Below are 15,024 nucleotides of genomic sequence, written 5' to 3' on the forward strand. Positions count from 1 at the left end.
CTTGTTTGAAAGCTTCTCTTTGAGCGGCTTCTTCTCTTAGCTCACGTCAATAGAGCTCTGAAGTGAGAGGGGCTACTCGTAGGTGATTAACTGGCGATAGACTTGGGCTTGAAACCTACCACACTCTTAGGCATGACAAAGAAGGAAAATATCTGAAGACACTAATTTTATTAGTCAGATACAGTTTGGGGGACACAGGAATGAGAAAAATCCAAATCAAATCTCTAACCTAAAGGATTTTGTGATGAGAGTAACAGAGTCTGCACATTTAGACTCTCGGAGCCCAAGGCTCTGTACCACGTGGGTTGTCTCAAGCCTGGTCAGCGCTTTGTCTGTGGTGCCAGGGGCTGCGGAAGTGTTCTTCTTCCTCCTCTTCTTCCTCCCAGAACTAAGAGTGCTCAAAGCCCTAGGAACAGTATGCGATCTCCACTGCAGCGGATTAGACAGGCGCTGAGGCAGGGGAAGAGCTGCTGGGCTAACAGATGGGGTGCCATCGCTTAGAGTGGGAGGAGAGTCAGGGTTCCTGGTGGAAAGGAGGGACTTGGGTACTGAAAGGAAGCAGTGATAAGACCCAACACATCGCAGCCAGCGGAATAGCTCCCATCCTAGGACCTTAGGGAACGTGTGTAGCCTGTAGTTATCCGCTCAAGAGTGTTCTCCTTCAGGGAGCTAGGGCTCTGCCCTAGGCCCGCTTCAGGGACCACATCCTGATGGGAGTCTGAGACCTGACTTCTCAACCGGTGGGAAGTCTCTGGTCTGGTCTCTGCTTTGTCTTCAGCTGGTGAAGACACGGTTTTTCAGAGACTCAGCTGGTGAGGGAACCCAGTGGTTTGCTGTAGGTCAGTGATGTCGCCTCACATTTGAAATGGAAAGACTTCGTGAAACAGTTTTTCTAGAAGAGCCCATTGTTGAGTAAACGTTTAATTTCTTCTGTGCGTGTCCTCTTTCCCTCTCCATTTCTATCTCCCCCCCCCACCCCCACCCCGTGTGCGTGTGCACGCGCGCACTATGAAGTAGGGACTGGCCACCTTGCCTATGTCTTCCCTTTCTCTTTAGCTCAGCACAGTACCCAAAGGACACCCAGTTTCTCTCTTAGACACCATCCAGAAGCTCTTCCCGGTCTGTCTAAAATCTAAATTCCGAGAGTGTAGCAATGGGGCTGTTCTGTGGCTAGCCGCTCAGCAGAAGCCCCAGGGCTGACAGAAATCTTGCTAAGTAGCATTTGTTTTCTCTAACAGACTTGGAACTTTAAAAAAAAAATCTAAATTACCAATGGTTTTTGTTTTTGTTTTGAGAATTTCATATCTAAGTGCTAAATTTACATAATTCCAACCCTCCCTTCTCTCCTGTCCCTCCAGAATTCATGACCTCTTCTTTTTAATTAGTCTTGGAACTTTGAGAGAGTGTCTGGAAGCTTCCACAGGAAATGCCCCATGTCAGCTTACTCGCGGTTGGGTTCTCTGGGTTTCTGGCTATCTAGATTTAGACACGTAGCCACAGTGTGATTTTCTTTTTAGTCCTCACTGACTCCTGGGCTTTGAAGATACAGCTGTGCTGGTTTCTGTTTTGGTTTAGTATTTATTTATTTTATTTTATTTTTAACAAGCAGTGAAGCTCGAGGCTGCACTTCACTTCCTTTCTCCATTTCTTGCTTTAAAAGAGGACATGAAGGAGACTTGAATGAGGCTCAGGTGCCATGGCTGCAGTGTAGTTTGGGAACAGTTACCTAACCCAAGCTATTTAATTTTGTTGCTAGAGGCTGAAGGGATAAATAGAGGCTAAGAGCTCAGGCTGCTCTTGCAGAGGACCTGGGTTTCCAGCACCCACATGTCAGCTCATAACCAGATGTAATTCCTGTTCCATTGCCTTCTTCTGGCATCCTGGCACATGCATACTATATATACATGTATGCAGGCAAGCCTTCATATGCTTAAAATAAAAATAAGTAAAATTGTAATTTGTAGATAGCCCATTATTTCTGCTTTCTAAATCTGTTCCTGCATCAGTAAACACAACGTCAAATCAAGGACTTAAGGGCTGGAGAGATGGCTCTACAGGGTTCTTAAGTTTGCAGAGGACCTGGGTTTGGTTTCTGCTCAAGTCAGGCAGCTCACAACTGCTTTTAGCTCCACTTCTGGAGGATCTGATGCTCCCTCTGGCCTCCACAGAGCTGCAGGCTTATGGTACACTTACCAAGCAGACACAGATATCTGCATGAAAACCTATTAAAATTGAAAAGAGAAAACACGGAGTGGCTGGGAATGGTGGCTCATACTTGAAGCAGATGACTGAGGATGTGCCGTGCCGTTAACTTACTCTGAGGGACAGACACTAGGAGAGAAGACAGGCCCTCTCATGGCTGCTACACTGGGCTGATCTGGACGGAAACTAATATTGAACAAGGACTTCTGTTGGTGATGCTGCCTGAGTCCAGAGTAAGCTTTGGGGCAATGTTCCTCTCACAGACCTTCCTCAGATAGGAGCAGAGTGAAGCTTTCTTATTCTTCTACTAGTCCTGGTGCCTTCTGCAAGAGATGCCACCAGCTTCCACGGTTGTGGCCTTTCACTGTGCAAGTTACAGGTAGATACACAGTTAGAGGCCTGGCTGTCTCCTATTGTGTGTGTACTTTCTCATCTAATTTATATTTATGGATGGCATTAATATTTGTACTTAACTTGAACTTTATGCCCAAAGCTAGAACAACTTAAATGAGGAAGAGGCTGCGAGTCTGACTGAACTGGTTTAGATGAGAGATTGATTATATATGAAATCTACATTGTCCCCGCTGAGTACCAGGAAGGTGAGATGACTGTGGGGGGCTGTCCCTTTTTTGATTAGAATTTTGGTGGGAAAACTTAGCAATGGGCCTTAAAAACAGTTGCTCAAATAAGTTAGCTTTAAAAACAATTACTGTGTAATTTAGTTCAAAACACACCGAACTGTAGGCAAACGGTGACTAAGGAGACAGAGTTAGCCTTTCCTTAGCACTGAGCTCCGTAGTCAGTTGTCTAGTACAGAAAGGTCAACCCAGAAACCATGCATACAATAAAATCAGTATCAGCTGGTTGTATTTATATATCTGTGTATAGATACACATATATACATAGGTAATCATAATAATTGGAGAAGAGGAGGCTGTCAATCTGAGAGTGGGAGCAGGTTGTGTATAGATACACATATATACATAGGTAATCATAATAATTGGAGAAGAGGAGGCTGTCAATCTGAGAGTGGGAGCAGGTTGTGTATAGATACACATATATACATAGGTAATCATAATAATTGGAGAAGAGGAGGCTGTCAATCTGAGAGTGGGAGCAGGTTGTGTATAGATACACATATATACATAGGTAATCATAATAATTGGAGAAGAGGAGGCTGTCAATCTGAGAGTGGGAGCAGGTTGGGGGGGGAGGGGAGGGGGAGGACCTGGGAGGAGGAAAGGGAAGAAAGGGATGTGATTGTGTTTCAATTAAAATTAAAAATTCACAGAAAGTGTGAGGGTTGGGGAGATGGCTCCGTGGTAGAGGGCCTACTGTGCAAGCCTGGGGACTCCTGTGAAAGCTGGATTGGGCAGGGGTAGCACTGAATAGGGCAGGTTCAGCACTGGTCTGAGTGGGTGTATCAGATGGAGACAGGAAGATCCTGGGGCTTGAGGGCCAGCTCGTCTAAGCTAATCAATGAATTTCAGGTTCAGTGAGAGACCCTGCCTCAAAAACACAATGGAGAGACATTGGAGGAAGATAATTGATTGGCTTCCATATTTGTAGGTACAGGTCAGAGTGACACACATATGTGTGTATAACCCTCACCTCTATCCCCAGGAAATGTGAAATATAATGATAAGCACATTTACACGATTTAGTCACAGAGCACAAATGATCTCCAGGTTGGTGCTTTTCTGCTCATTTCTCCAGAGGGTAGAAGATTATACTATCTTAGAGGGAATTAGGAAAATCTTACTGTGCTGGCTAGTTTTATATCAACATAGCTATGGTCATTGGACAGGAGTAAGCCTCAATTGAGAAAACACCTCCATAAGATGGGGCTGTAGGTGATCCTGTAGGGCATTTTCTTAATTAGTTGATTGATATGAGAGGGACCAGCCCATGTGGGTGGTGTCACCCCTGAGCTGGTCACTCTGAGTTCTGTAAGAAAGCAGGCTGAGCAAGTCATGGGGACCAAGCCAGTAAGGGACGCCCCTCCATGGCCTCTGCATCAGCTCCTGCCTCCAGGTTCCTGTCCTGCATGAGTTCCTGTCCTGACTTCCTTCAGTGATGAACAATGATATGGAAGTGTAGGCAGACAAACCCTTTCCTCCCCAGATTTGGTGGGGGTATTTCATCACAGCAATAATAACCCTGACTAAGATATGATAACCCCAATCAAAATCAGACTCCTTATAAAGAAGAGTGACAGCTGGTGCTTGTATGTATTTGCATTCACCGAGAAGATTGGAGATAGTTATATATCCCTTAGATTCCTGGATCTTCAGTTTCAGGCAGTTGGTTGCAGTATTAGTTGGCACTGAAAGTGGATTTGCCTTTAGCAGCTTAGAAGCAGGAAGAGCAGCAGGAAGAGGCAGTAATCTGTGCTCCTTGGAAGCTGCCCCCAGGCTATACAGCAGCTGGTTCCAAGTCTTGGTAAAGGCTGTAGCCAGAGGAATCTGCTTGGTATCAGCTCAGAAAAAAAGCACAAGTGTGGAGTGGAGACGGCCTCTCCCTAGGGAGGAAGGGGTTAAAGCAGGGACAGGAGGGTCACCATGGCTCAGATCCAAGGGATGCCAGTACATCCTCTCACCTTGTCCTCCTAAAGCTGTCTTTCTCAGATGTGAAGTTCTAAAAACAAGGTATACAACTTCAAAGAAGCCTTTAACACAGTCGTGTGCCCTGCAATCCCCAGGGTTGCTAGCTCTTTCACATGGCAGTGGCTCTTTGGCTGTATTAGATTATAACATGGAGTTGGGCTTGGCACTGCATGCCTGCAATTTCAGTCCTTGGGATTGGAGGCAGGAAGATCAGAAGTTCAATGTCAACCTAACCTGATCTACATGAGACCTGGCTCAACTCCCCTCCTTGCATAAATAAAAATTAAGAAATACATATGTCCATATATATTGTGTAGGGTTTGGAGACTCTCAAATGAAGAGATAAGATACATAAAACTATATACAGATGGTAGCAATGACCCTTCAGACCACATAATCTTCTTTTAGGAAGATAGTGGTGTAGCTCTTCTATTCCTTCACTTCCTAAAAATCTGTCTGTCTGTCTGTCTGTCTGTCTGTCTCTCTCTCTCACTCACACACACACACACAAGTGTGTTCTCGAGAGTTTTTGCTTTATCCTCTCCATACCCCTTACTATAGGTCTAATATTTGAGACCCTCTTCCCTTACAAAGGGTTAAGGCAGCCTGCTTCAAGCTATTAGCTTTACTTTCAGAGGAAAACTGAAGAAAAGGAGCCAGCACCATCGTATACTGTGACAGTGGTGTTTCTGAGCTGTGCCTGTTGAGTAGAGGAGCCAGCACCATCATATACTGTGACAGTGGTGTTTCTCTGCTGTGCCTGTTGAGTAGAGGAGCCAGCACCATCATATACTGTGACAGTGGTGTTTCTCTGCTGTGCCTGTTGAGTAGAGGAGCCAGCACCATCGTATACTGTGACAGTGGTGTTTCTCTGCTGTGCCTGTTGAGAAGAGGAATCCTCTCTTTACTCTTTACTGAGATCAAAAGATTAAATTTGTGCTAAGAAATGAAAGACATCAAGAGAAAACAATCGAAGACCTCTTGACCTCAAGGTTTGCTTTTGCACATAACTGTGGCCTCAGAGCCTGGGACAGTGCTGGGCTCATAAGCAACACTTGAGAGAAATCTGGGCTAGCACAGAAATGGCTTAGTTTTAAATTTTGAATTTTAGGGATTTCTGTTTGTTTTGGAGACAGTGTCTAATGTAAGCATGTAAGTTGAGATTGTTTGGGGCTCATCATGTTATCCTTGGATTCTTGATCTTCCTGCCTCCACCTCCTCCGGGGATTATAGGTCTAACCTACCGAGCTTGTTTTTAGGAATGGTTTAATTCATGTCTTTTGATTTCTGCCATGCCAATTGGAGATGTGTCTTTGGAATGACAGCTTTTCCTTTTCCATCATACATGTTTACATTTAGTTGTTGGAAAATGCTGGAAGCTCCGTGTCTGCAGGACGGGAAGCGTGCTTCTCAGCACATCCCTTTCTTAGAAGCACCCTGGCATGCATGGGTTGACTCAGAAAGAGAGTCACCTGCTTTAGCTTTAACGAGGTAGCTTCTACCCTGTCCAACTGTGTGGAAACATAGCTTCTCGGGCAGTAATGACTGTGGGAATGGCTGCGCAGCTGCCAGAGGCTTTTCTGGCTAGGGAACTTCTCTTGCCAACTATTTCCTCTAAGAATATCTCCCTTTTATGTCCGCTCAGCCAGGAAGTGATAGCTGCATCTCATGTTCTTTGCTCTTTTGAAGAAGGCAGCATGGTTGAGGAAGCAGGAGGGGTGGGTGCTTAGCTCCAGACCTAGTCATGCCCCACAGTGCTCTGAGGAGTTCATAAGATGGAAAGCTTCTGGGTATTTAACACTCTGCCTTGTTCTGTCCTGGTGCTGTCACTGGCTAGATGACTTTGGAGAGCTCCCTTTGTCATCTGTGCCTAGAATATAATATCAAATACATGGTTTTCTCGAGGGAGTCCGTGTGAATTTCTGTGTCTCTCGTTTCTTCCTTTATTTCTGTGATACTTGTCTGTGGCATCATTAAGCCCAATTTTATTTTCTGGATCTTGTTTCCTTTGCTTTTATGATCCACTGAACTATCATTTACTAAACTCATAGACTGCCAGTTCCGAGGCACTTCCTGTTGACTGGAGGCATGCAGCTAGCAGTGCAACAAAGTAACAGCTTGAAGTGTGCTGCAGCTGGACAGCTGTGTCAGGATCATGGGTGTGCTGCAGCTGGACAGCAGGCTGTCAGCTGTGTCAGAATCAGGGAACCCTAGGCCTGAGGATCCTGACTTTCTTTTTAGTTAAACATAAATTCAATGTAAGCCAAGAGAATTAAAGACACGAAAACAAGACAAAACAGAAAAGCCTTAAACGTGAAGATTTACACGTAAGCCATGGAGTCAGGATGTGCAAATCCTATAGTCTGCTGTATTGAGGTTTTTTTTTTTTTCAGTTTGTTCAAATGGAAAATATTTTATCATCTGTTAAGTTTTATATACTTAAAGAGTCTCATAAATTGCTATGTTTTATAAGCAGTCATTCAAATTCATGTTACATATATATGAATTGGCATTCATCTACTTAATAAAATGCATAAAATAATTTCAGTAAACAGTATTACATGCTTAGTCTGACAACAGTGGGGTTTCCAGCACCCGCACACTTCATTTAAATTAAGTTTTCTGGTTACCATATGTGCTGGCTAGATTTATGTCACCAATGACACAAACTAGTGTCATTGGAAAGGAGGTAGCCTCAAATGAGAAAATGCCTCTATCCGATCAGACTGTAGACAAGCCTGTAGGGCATTATGTTAGTGAGTGATGTAGAAGGGCCCAGCCAATGGTGTGTGGTGCTATCCCTGGGCCAGTGGTCCTGGGTTCTATTGGAAAACAGCCTGAGCAAGACAGAGGCAGTAGCACCCCCTCATGGCCTCTGCATCAGCTTCTGCCTCTAGGTTTCTGCCCTGTTTGATTTCCAGCCTTGACTTCCTTCAATGATGGATTGTGATGTGGAAGTGTAAGGCAAATAAACCCTTTCTTCCTCAAGTTGCTTTTGGCTACAGTGTTTCGTCACAGCAATGGTAACCTTGCTAGGATACAAAGTATCTGATCTGAGGTGGCTCCGTATGTTTGCTAGTCATCATTCTCTCCCGAACGGCTCTCCCTTCCCTCCTCCTCTCTCCAGCTCACTTTCTCTAGTTCCTCCTCAATCCACAGTCCTTTCTATTCCTCACCTTGCTAGGGTGAATGCATGCACAGGAATAGATGTGAGAGCAGCAGGGTGCACACATGATCAACTCTAATTTTTTTAAAAAAAGTTTTATTTAGTTTCCTTATTTGTTTGCATGCATATATGTCTGTGTGCCATATATATGCCTGTTGTGCTTGGAAGCCAAAAGAGGGCATTGGATCCCCTGGAGTGGGAGTTACAGATGGTTATGAGCTGCCATGTGAGTGCTAGGAACCAAACCCTAGTCCTCTGTTAAAAGCCAGTGCTCTTAATCATGGAGTCATCTTTCCAGCCCCAGCCTATTGGGTTTTTAGTGTCAGTGGTCTTATATGTCCTATAACATATGTCTTATAACATAACATATAACATAGATAGATGGACACTTCTGCTTCCTTCCATCCCTCCTCCTCTTTTTTCCAAACTCATTTCCATTTCTTTAAGTCTTTAGGGTGAAATGACTAGTTTCCCCAGAAGTTGTATCAGGAGCAGGGCAGCTCCTTGGGTTACTCTGGCTCTCACTAGGCTCTGGGTAGAGAAGACAACCCTGTTTGCAGAAGTTTGCTGTGATCGGATTGTCTTCCTTCCCCTTTCTCTCTAAGACTGCAAAGCACTGAGACTAGGGGGTGGAGCTTAGAATGGGATTCACACAGATGGGGTGAGTGTCTCTTGTATAATTTTTATGTACCCTAAATAGGGCTGAATTTTTCTTTTTAATTCATTGTGCTTTGAATTCTTAATATGTCTTGGCTCCTTAGAAAATCTGGCCTTTCTTCCACGATGTTTTGTCTAAGTCTGACGTTGTGATGCACTCAGGGCTGCTTGAAGCTTTTCCAGTTCAGTGTCAGGAACTCAAGTTGGATTGGGGGTGGTGGCATTAGGCTTTGCTCTCTGGATAGAATTCAACTTCCTGTTTCTAAGAAAACATTATCTAAAGACCTGTAAAAGAGATTTCTGCCTGCCCGGCAGCTTGTGTCAACCACACTTAGTAACTAGCATGAATAACATGCATAGATATGCGTATATAATCAACTAGGGATTATATCTCTACATGTGTATGAAACTGCTTGACCATCCCTTCCCCATGGAAATCTGATCTCATAGAAAAAAAAAAAAATCCCAATCTGATGGTTTAAGAAGTAGATCCTTAACTGGGCGGTGGTGGCGCATGGTTTAATCTCAGCACTTGGGAGGCAGAGGCAGGTGGATCTCTGAGTTTAAGGCCAGCCTGGTCTACAGAGCAAGTTCCAGAAAAGCATGGGCTACACATAGAAACCCTGTCTCAAAAAAACTAACCAACCAACCAACCAACCAACCAACAAATAAATAATAAATGGATCCTGTTGGTAACTAAATAAACCAGGAACCAATATTTCATATTGGTTGGGATTTTATCCATCGTGAATGGAATCCACCCATTTGGAAGATTCTAGTTAATTCCATACTGAAAAAGGAAGAGAAGGAGAGCTGCCACTCGGACATCTCCCTCTGGGAGGATCACTGATATGCTTGTGGCTTACACATCCTCACAGCACTGAGGCAGCCTTGCCTGTCAGGCCCACTGCTCTGCCCCTGAGAGGTCAAGCTTGAACCCCACTGTGGCTTGCTGGGCTGCCTTGGAGATTACCATTGTCCCTTATTCACTTATGAACAAAGGACTGGGATGTTTGGTTTCAGACCCCAGAACAAGGGTCAGGCGCATATTTTACATATCAAAGCAGACCTGGCCTCCAGGTTTTCCCAGCATCCTTCAGTCCCTAACTGGCATTTCCTGCTCCCAACCTTGAACTTTCCAGTCCAGGGGCTGGGCTGCCCTTTCCCCCCTAGAGGCTCTTCCCTATATAATCCAAACATTTTGATCTCTTCTCTCTTCTTCTCTTCTCTTCTCTTCTCTTCTCTTCTCTTCTCTTCTCTTCTCTTCTCTTCTCTTCTCTTCTCTTCTCTTCTCTTCTCTTCTCCCCTCCCCTCCCCTCCCCTCCCCTCCCCTCCCCTCCCCTCCCCTCCCCTCCCCTCCCCTCCCCTCCCCTCCCCTCCTCTACTCTACTCTTCTCCTTCTCCCTGCAAGAGTACCCTCCCCACCCACCCATGATGAGTTCCCTGGCCTCCTTTCTTGGGGTAAGTGAACTCACTCGCCCAAGAGCAGCTTCCCAATAAACATGTCTTTAATATAATCTAATTTGGCTTGAATTGGCTCATTTCACCAGGGTAGAAATAACCTATCAACATCTAACAACAGAAAATTGTAAATGCTGAGGCTAATCTGACCACTCTTTTTTTTGTTTTCTTTTTCCTTTCTGCCTCCTTTTTTCTTTCTTTCTTTCTTTCTTTCTTTCTTTCTTTCTTTCTTTCTTTCTTTCTTTCTTCCTTTCTTCCTTTCTTCCTTTCTTCCTTTCTTCCTTTCTTCCTTTCTTCCTTTCTTCCTTTCTTCCTTTCTTCCTTTCTTCCTTTCTTCCTTTCTTCCTTTCTTCCTTTCTTCCTTTCTTCCTTTCTTCCTTTCTTCCTTCCTTCCTTCCTTCCTTCCTTCCTTCCTTCCTTCCTTTCTTTCTTTCTTTCTTTCTTTCTTTCTTTCTTTCTTTCTTTCTTTCTTTCTTTCTTTCTTTCTTCCTTCCTTCCTTCCTTCCTTCCTTCCTTCCTTTCTTTCTTTCTTTCTTTCTTTCTTTCTTTCTTTCTTTCTTTCTTTCTTTCTTTCTTTCTTTCCTTCCTCCTCTTCCTCCTCCTCTTTCTTGAGAGACAAGAGTCTTTTTTTAAAAAATGCCTATGCAGCCCTGTCTGTCTTGGAACTCTCCAAGTAGACTTGACCATTCTCAAACCCAGAGATCCACCTGCCTCTGCCTCTCAAGTTCATGCACCCCTATACCAGGCCCCTCATTACTGTTAATATTTTGCTGTGTTCCATTAAAAATTATTCATTTTATGCATTTGTGTGTATGTGGAGTGTATGTGCAGCATGTGTATGAAGGAGCTGGGGAATGTAGGTAGGACCCCATAACCAGAGCTGGATTCACAAATGGTTGTGAGCTACTACATAGGTGTTGGCAATCAAATCCAGGTCTTCTACAAGAGCAGTAAGCTAGTTAAGCCACTGGACTATATCTCCAGCCTCTATGTTTTTATATGTTTACATATGTGTACATATGTAGAGGTAGGTGTATATGTACATGTTCTTTTAAATTATTACTTATTCTTTGGTGGTTTCATACATGAATGCAAAGTATTTAGATTGTATTCAATCTTAGCTCCCCCCTCACACTCCTGTCTCTGTTTCTTCTGCCCAATGCCATTCCTTCTCCTTGCCCTCCTGTTACCCAGTAAGTCAATTAGGGTTGCCCTCTACTTGTGCAAGAGTGTATGGCTCTCTATTTCAGGATGGGCAACTTGCTAGGGCTGCACCTCCAAAGAAAAATAACTGTTTCTCCTCAGCTATCACCTGCTAAATGCTCTTCGGTTAACAGTGGGGCCTTGTGAGCCCCTCCCCTCTCCATATTTGGAGGCATATTGGCTGGCTTGACCCAAGGCATGTTATTTTAAACATGTATATGCATTGCTGATTGGTCAGTGCTTGTTCTTCCAACATCCTAGAGGTCAGGGCATTTCCCTCAACAGGGTTTTAGATAGCTCAACTCTGCTTGGTAGTTGTCAAGGTCATAGCCAATCTAACAAGTTTCCTACCACTTAATGCTTCCTGTTCTTTCCAGAACCTAATCTTTTTATGAATCTCGGACTCTCAAGAAGTTTCTGAGTATTCAGACTGTAAATATTTACCTGATGTCCTTGTGCGGTGTGTGGTTTATGAGTGTGGTGATGTTAACAGTATAAACATTCTTTCCCTCCAGGTTGGTGGATGACCGTTGTGTGGTGCACCCAGAGGCGGGGGACCTTGCCAACCCACCCAAGAAGTTCAGAGGTAAGGAACTTCCAGTTTCCACATAGGTTTTGCTGTTAAATTTGGAGGGATCTATAATGAATTATCTGATTTCTGTTTTGCATCATGGCATCTATAGACTGCCAAGGAATCCTGGTAATTACCTATGAAAGATGAACTTTTCAAGCCAGTAGATATAACTAGATACTATTTATTTATAGATTTCTGTGACAGTTATATTATACATGTCATAGTGTTTTACTGTTAGCTTGTTAATTCTCTTTATGAAAGTCCCATGTTGTGTGAATGTGGCGTTTAGAGCCATACACAGATGGCATGTGGTAACTAACTGTTGTCTTAGAGCTTCATGGTCTCCTTGGCTGAGAAACCAGTTGTAGCAGCAGGTTGATTATAACTCAGCTTCTGCAGAAGGATTAATGGGACCTGGAGAACATCCTAGAAGACAAAAAGTAGTAATTACAACATCATACAAACGTTAAAAGCTAGGATCTGCATATGAAAGAGAGTGTGTGATTTTGATCTTTCTGAGCTGTCACCTCACTTAATATCAATCTTGGGGTTCTATTGCTATGGTGAACACCAGGACCAAAGCAACTTGGGAATGAAACAATTTACTTCATCTTACATTGTTCAGGCTACAATGTATCACAGAAGGAAGTCAGGGATGGAACGTGGAGGCAGGAACTGATACAAGCAATGGGCAAATGCTCTGTATTGCCTTGCTCCCATGCTTGCTTGCTTTATTTTATTTTATTTTTATTTTTTATTTTTTTATTTTTTAAAAATTTAAAGATTCTTTTATTGGTTATTTTATTTATATTTCAAATGTTTTCCCCTTTTCAGGTCTCCCCTTCAGAAACCCCCTATCCCATTTCCCCTTCCCTACCTCCATGAGGGTGCTTCCCCACCCACCCACCCACTCCTGTCTTTCCACTCTGGCATTCCCTTTGCTTTTTAATACAATGCAGGCCCACCTGCCCATAATGAGCTGGGCCCTCCCACATCAGCCATTAATCAAGATAATGCCCCAGAGACTTAAAGGCGAGTCTGATACCGGAATTTTCTCAATTGTGGTTCTGTCTTCCCAGATGTCAAGTTGACAGAAAACAAACAAAACAAAACCCCATAAAATCAAAACCCCAAAACAAAACAAACCAACAACAAAAGAACAAAAAAACAACAACAAAACCACAACCAGGATCATATAATAATATCTAAATCCATCTGTTTCCTTGCAAGTTTTACACTTTCATTATGTTTATAACTTAGTAAAATTCCATCGTGTGTATATATCACATCTTGTTATTCCTTTAACCATTTTTGGAGACCTGAGCTGGTTAAGGATTCTTCTTTCTTTACATTTTCTCTTTTATAACACTTATTTTATTGTGTGTGTGCATGTACATGTATGCTCCCGAGCATATGAATATGTGCCACATGCATGCTGTGCCCATGGAGACCAAAAGAAGTGGGAGGTGATGGTGTCCTTTCTTTGCAAGAACAGCAAAAGTTCTTGCTATGACTCCATCTCTCTCTAGCTTGTCATTTGACTTTTGTTCTTTGTTTGATCAAACCCATTCTGACTCGGATGAGTTAGAACCTTTAAGTAGTTTTAATTTGCATGTCCCTGACTGGCTAAGGATGTTGAACATAAAAATGTATATTGATGGTTTGTGTTTCTTCTTGGGGGAACCATTTATTTCATCAGCCTATTTATTGATTGGCAGTTTTGTTTCATTCATTGATTGTTGAAGCTTGTCTTAGTCAAGCCTATTGTCTATTGTCTGTCTTAGTCACAGCCTTGAACTCACAGAAATCCCCCTGCCTTTGCTTCTGCTGGGATTAAATGCATGTGCTACCACAGCCTGGCGTATATTCTAACTTTTAACGTCCTTGTGTAAGGTCTGTCTAGCAAAGGTTCTCCTCCACTCTGTTCATTCTGCTGATGGTTTTCTTCACTGTGTGAAAACTTTTAACTTTTTGTAGTCCTAGTTCTTCATTTTTATACGATCTCCTGTGCTGCTGGAGTCCAGTTTAGAAAGTTCAAAAGAGAATTAGTCTCAAAACCAAACTGGGACAGCGCAGTATTTATGTTGGGGAAAAGCATGAATTTCAAGACCTTACTGTATTGTCTGGGGGCTTTGTCATCTAAAGTGGGTCACCTGTCAGGGGCCTCCAAGGGCATCTGTCACTGTCTCATGAGAGCTGAGCTGGATAGCAAGAACAATGCCCACTGATGAGCATTTGTAAGCCTTCAGTGTTCTCAGGGAAAGCTTTGCAGACACACTTTTCGTCTTTATGCAAAGGCAGTTACATTATAATGAAAGGGTACAACATGACTCTGTTAAGCGTCTTTGGCTCTGACCTTACTCCACCTTCTTCTGGAGCAGAAATCTCTTTCCTTTTCTTTCTACTTCTCAGTCATTGAATTTTACCCATAGAAGACGACTCCCTGAACAGCCATTGGATACTGTGGTTTGAGATATCCAAGCTCTCTCTGGGATCATGTGATCAAACTTGATTCAAAGGGTATCCCAGGTCTGTGCTGTGAGTTTCAGCAGCCTGATTCCTTGGTTCTCAGTAGGATTTGCTCTTTCCAAAAGCAGGTTGTGTGAAAGGGCAGATTACTCTGGAGAGCAGGAAGGCTTTGGAGGGTAACAGATCTGTGCTAGAACTAACAACCCTGTGCCCAGAGGCAGATGGACCCAGATGCCTGTTTCCTTGTTATCCAGTGGGCAGGAGTTCAAGGTGTGAATCATTGTCAGAGCTGGAGCCTGGTTTTCCTGTAATCTGATTCTTAGCTCACATCCCTGCTAGTTGGCTCTCAGTTCCTACTTCCACTTTAAAACTAAGCCTCTGTCTCTCCACTATCGCCAGAGAAGGGTGTCCTTTCCAGTTGGAGACCCAAACTCCCCTGGTCTGAAAGTCCAACTCTTTTCTGGCAGAGCCCAGCACAGAAGTCTCTGAGATTGACTGGCTTCTGTCCTGGTTTTCCCAACAGCCAGGAGCAAACTCTCCCAAAAGCTTCAGCCACGGGCATCTTGTTGCAGCTCTGTTGGCACTTCTGTACTCTGCCTGTGTCTGTTTCTCCTGCCCGCCTCTGCAGCTGTAAAAACCATTGCACGCCCTAGAGAGCTGACTGTGGGAATCACCCGCCTAGCATG

The 15,024-nt window shown here is 43.7% G+C and overlaps 1 protein-coding gene across 1 annotated transcript in view; it reads left to right on the forward strand.

Moving 5' to 3' along the window:
- Window positions 1-15,024, forward strand: part of Itpr2 (inositol 1,4,5-trisphosphate receptor type 2) — a 404,943-nt gene that overhangs the window by 14,760 nt on the left and 375,159 nt on the right. Inside the window, exon 2 of the mRNA XM_085839778.1 lies at window positions 11,811-11,881. Within this exon, the coding sequence (XP_085695904.1) occupies window positions 11,811-11,881 (71 nt within the window). The remainder of the gene's footprint in view (window positions 1-11,810; window positions 11,882-15,024) is intronic.

This window comes from Mus caroli, unplaced genomic scaffold (genome assembly GCF_978045245.1).
Source record: "Mus caroli unplaced genomic scaffold, Mus_caroli_1 scaffold_7, whole genome shotgun sequence".
Lineage (NCBI taxonomy): Eukaryota > Metazoa > Chordata > Mammalia > Rodentia > Muridae > Mus > Mus caroli.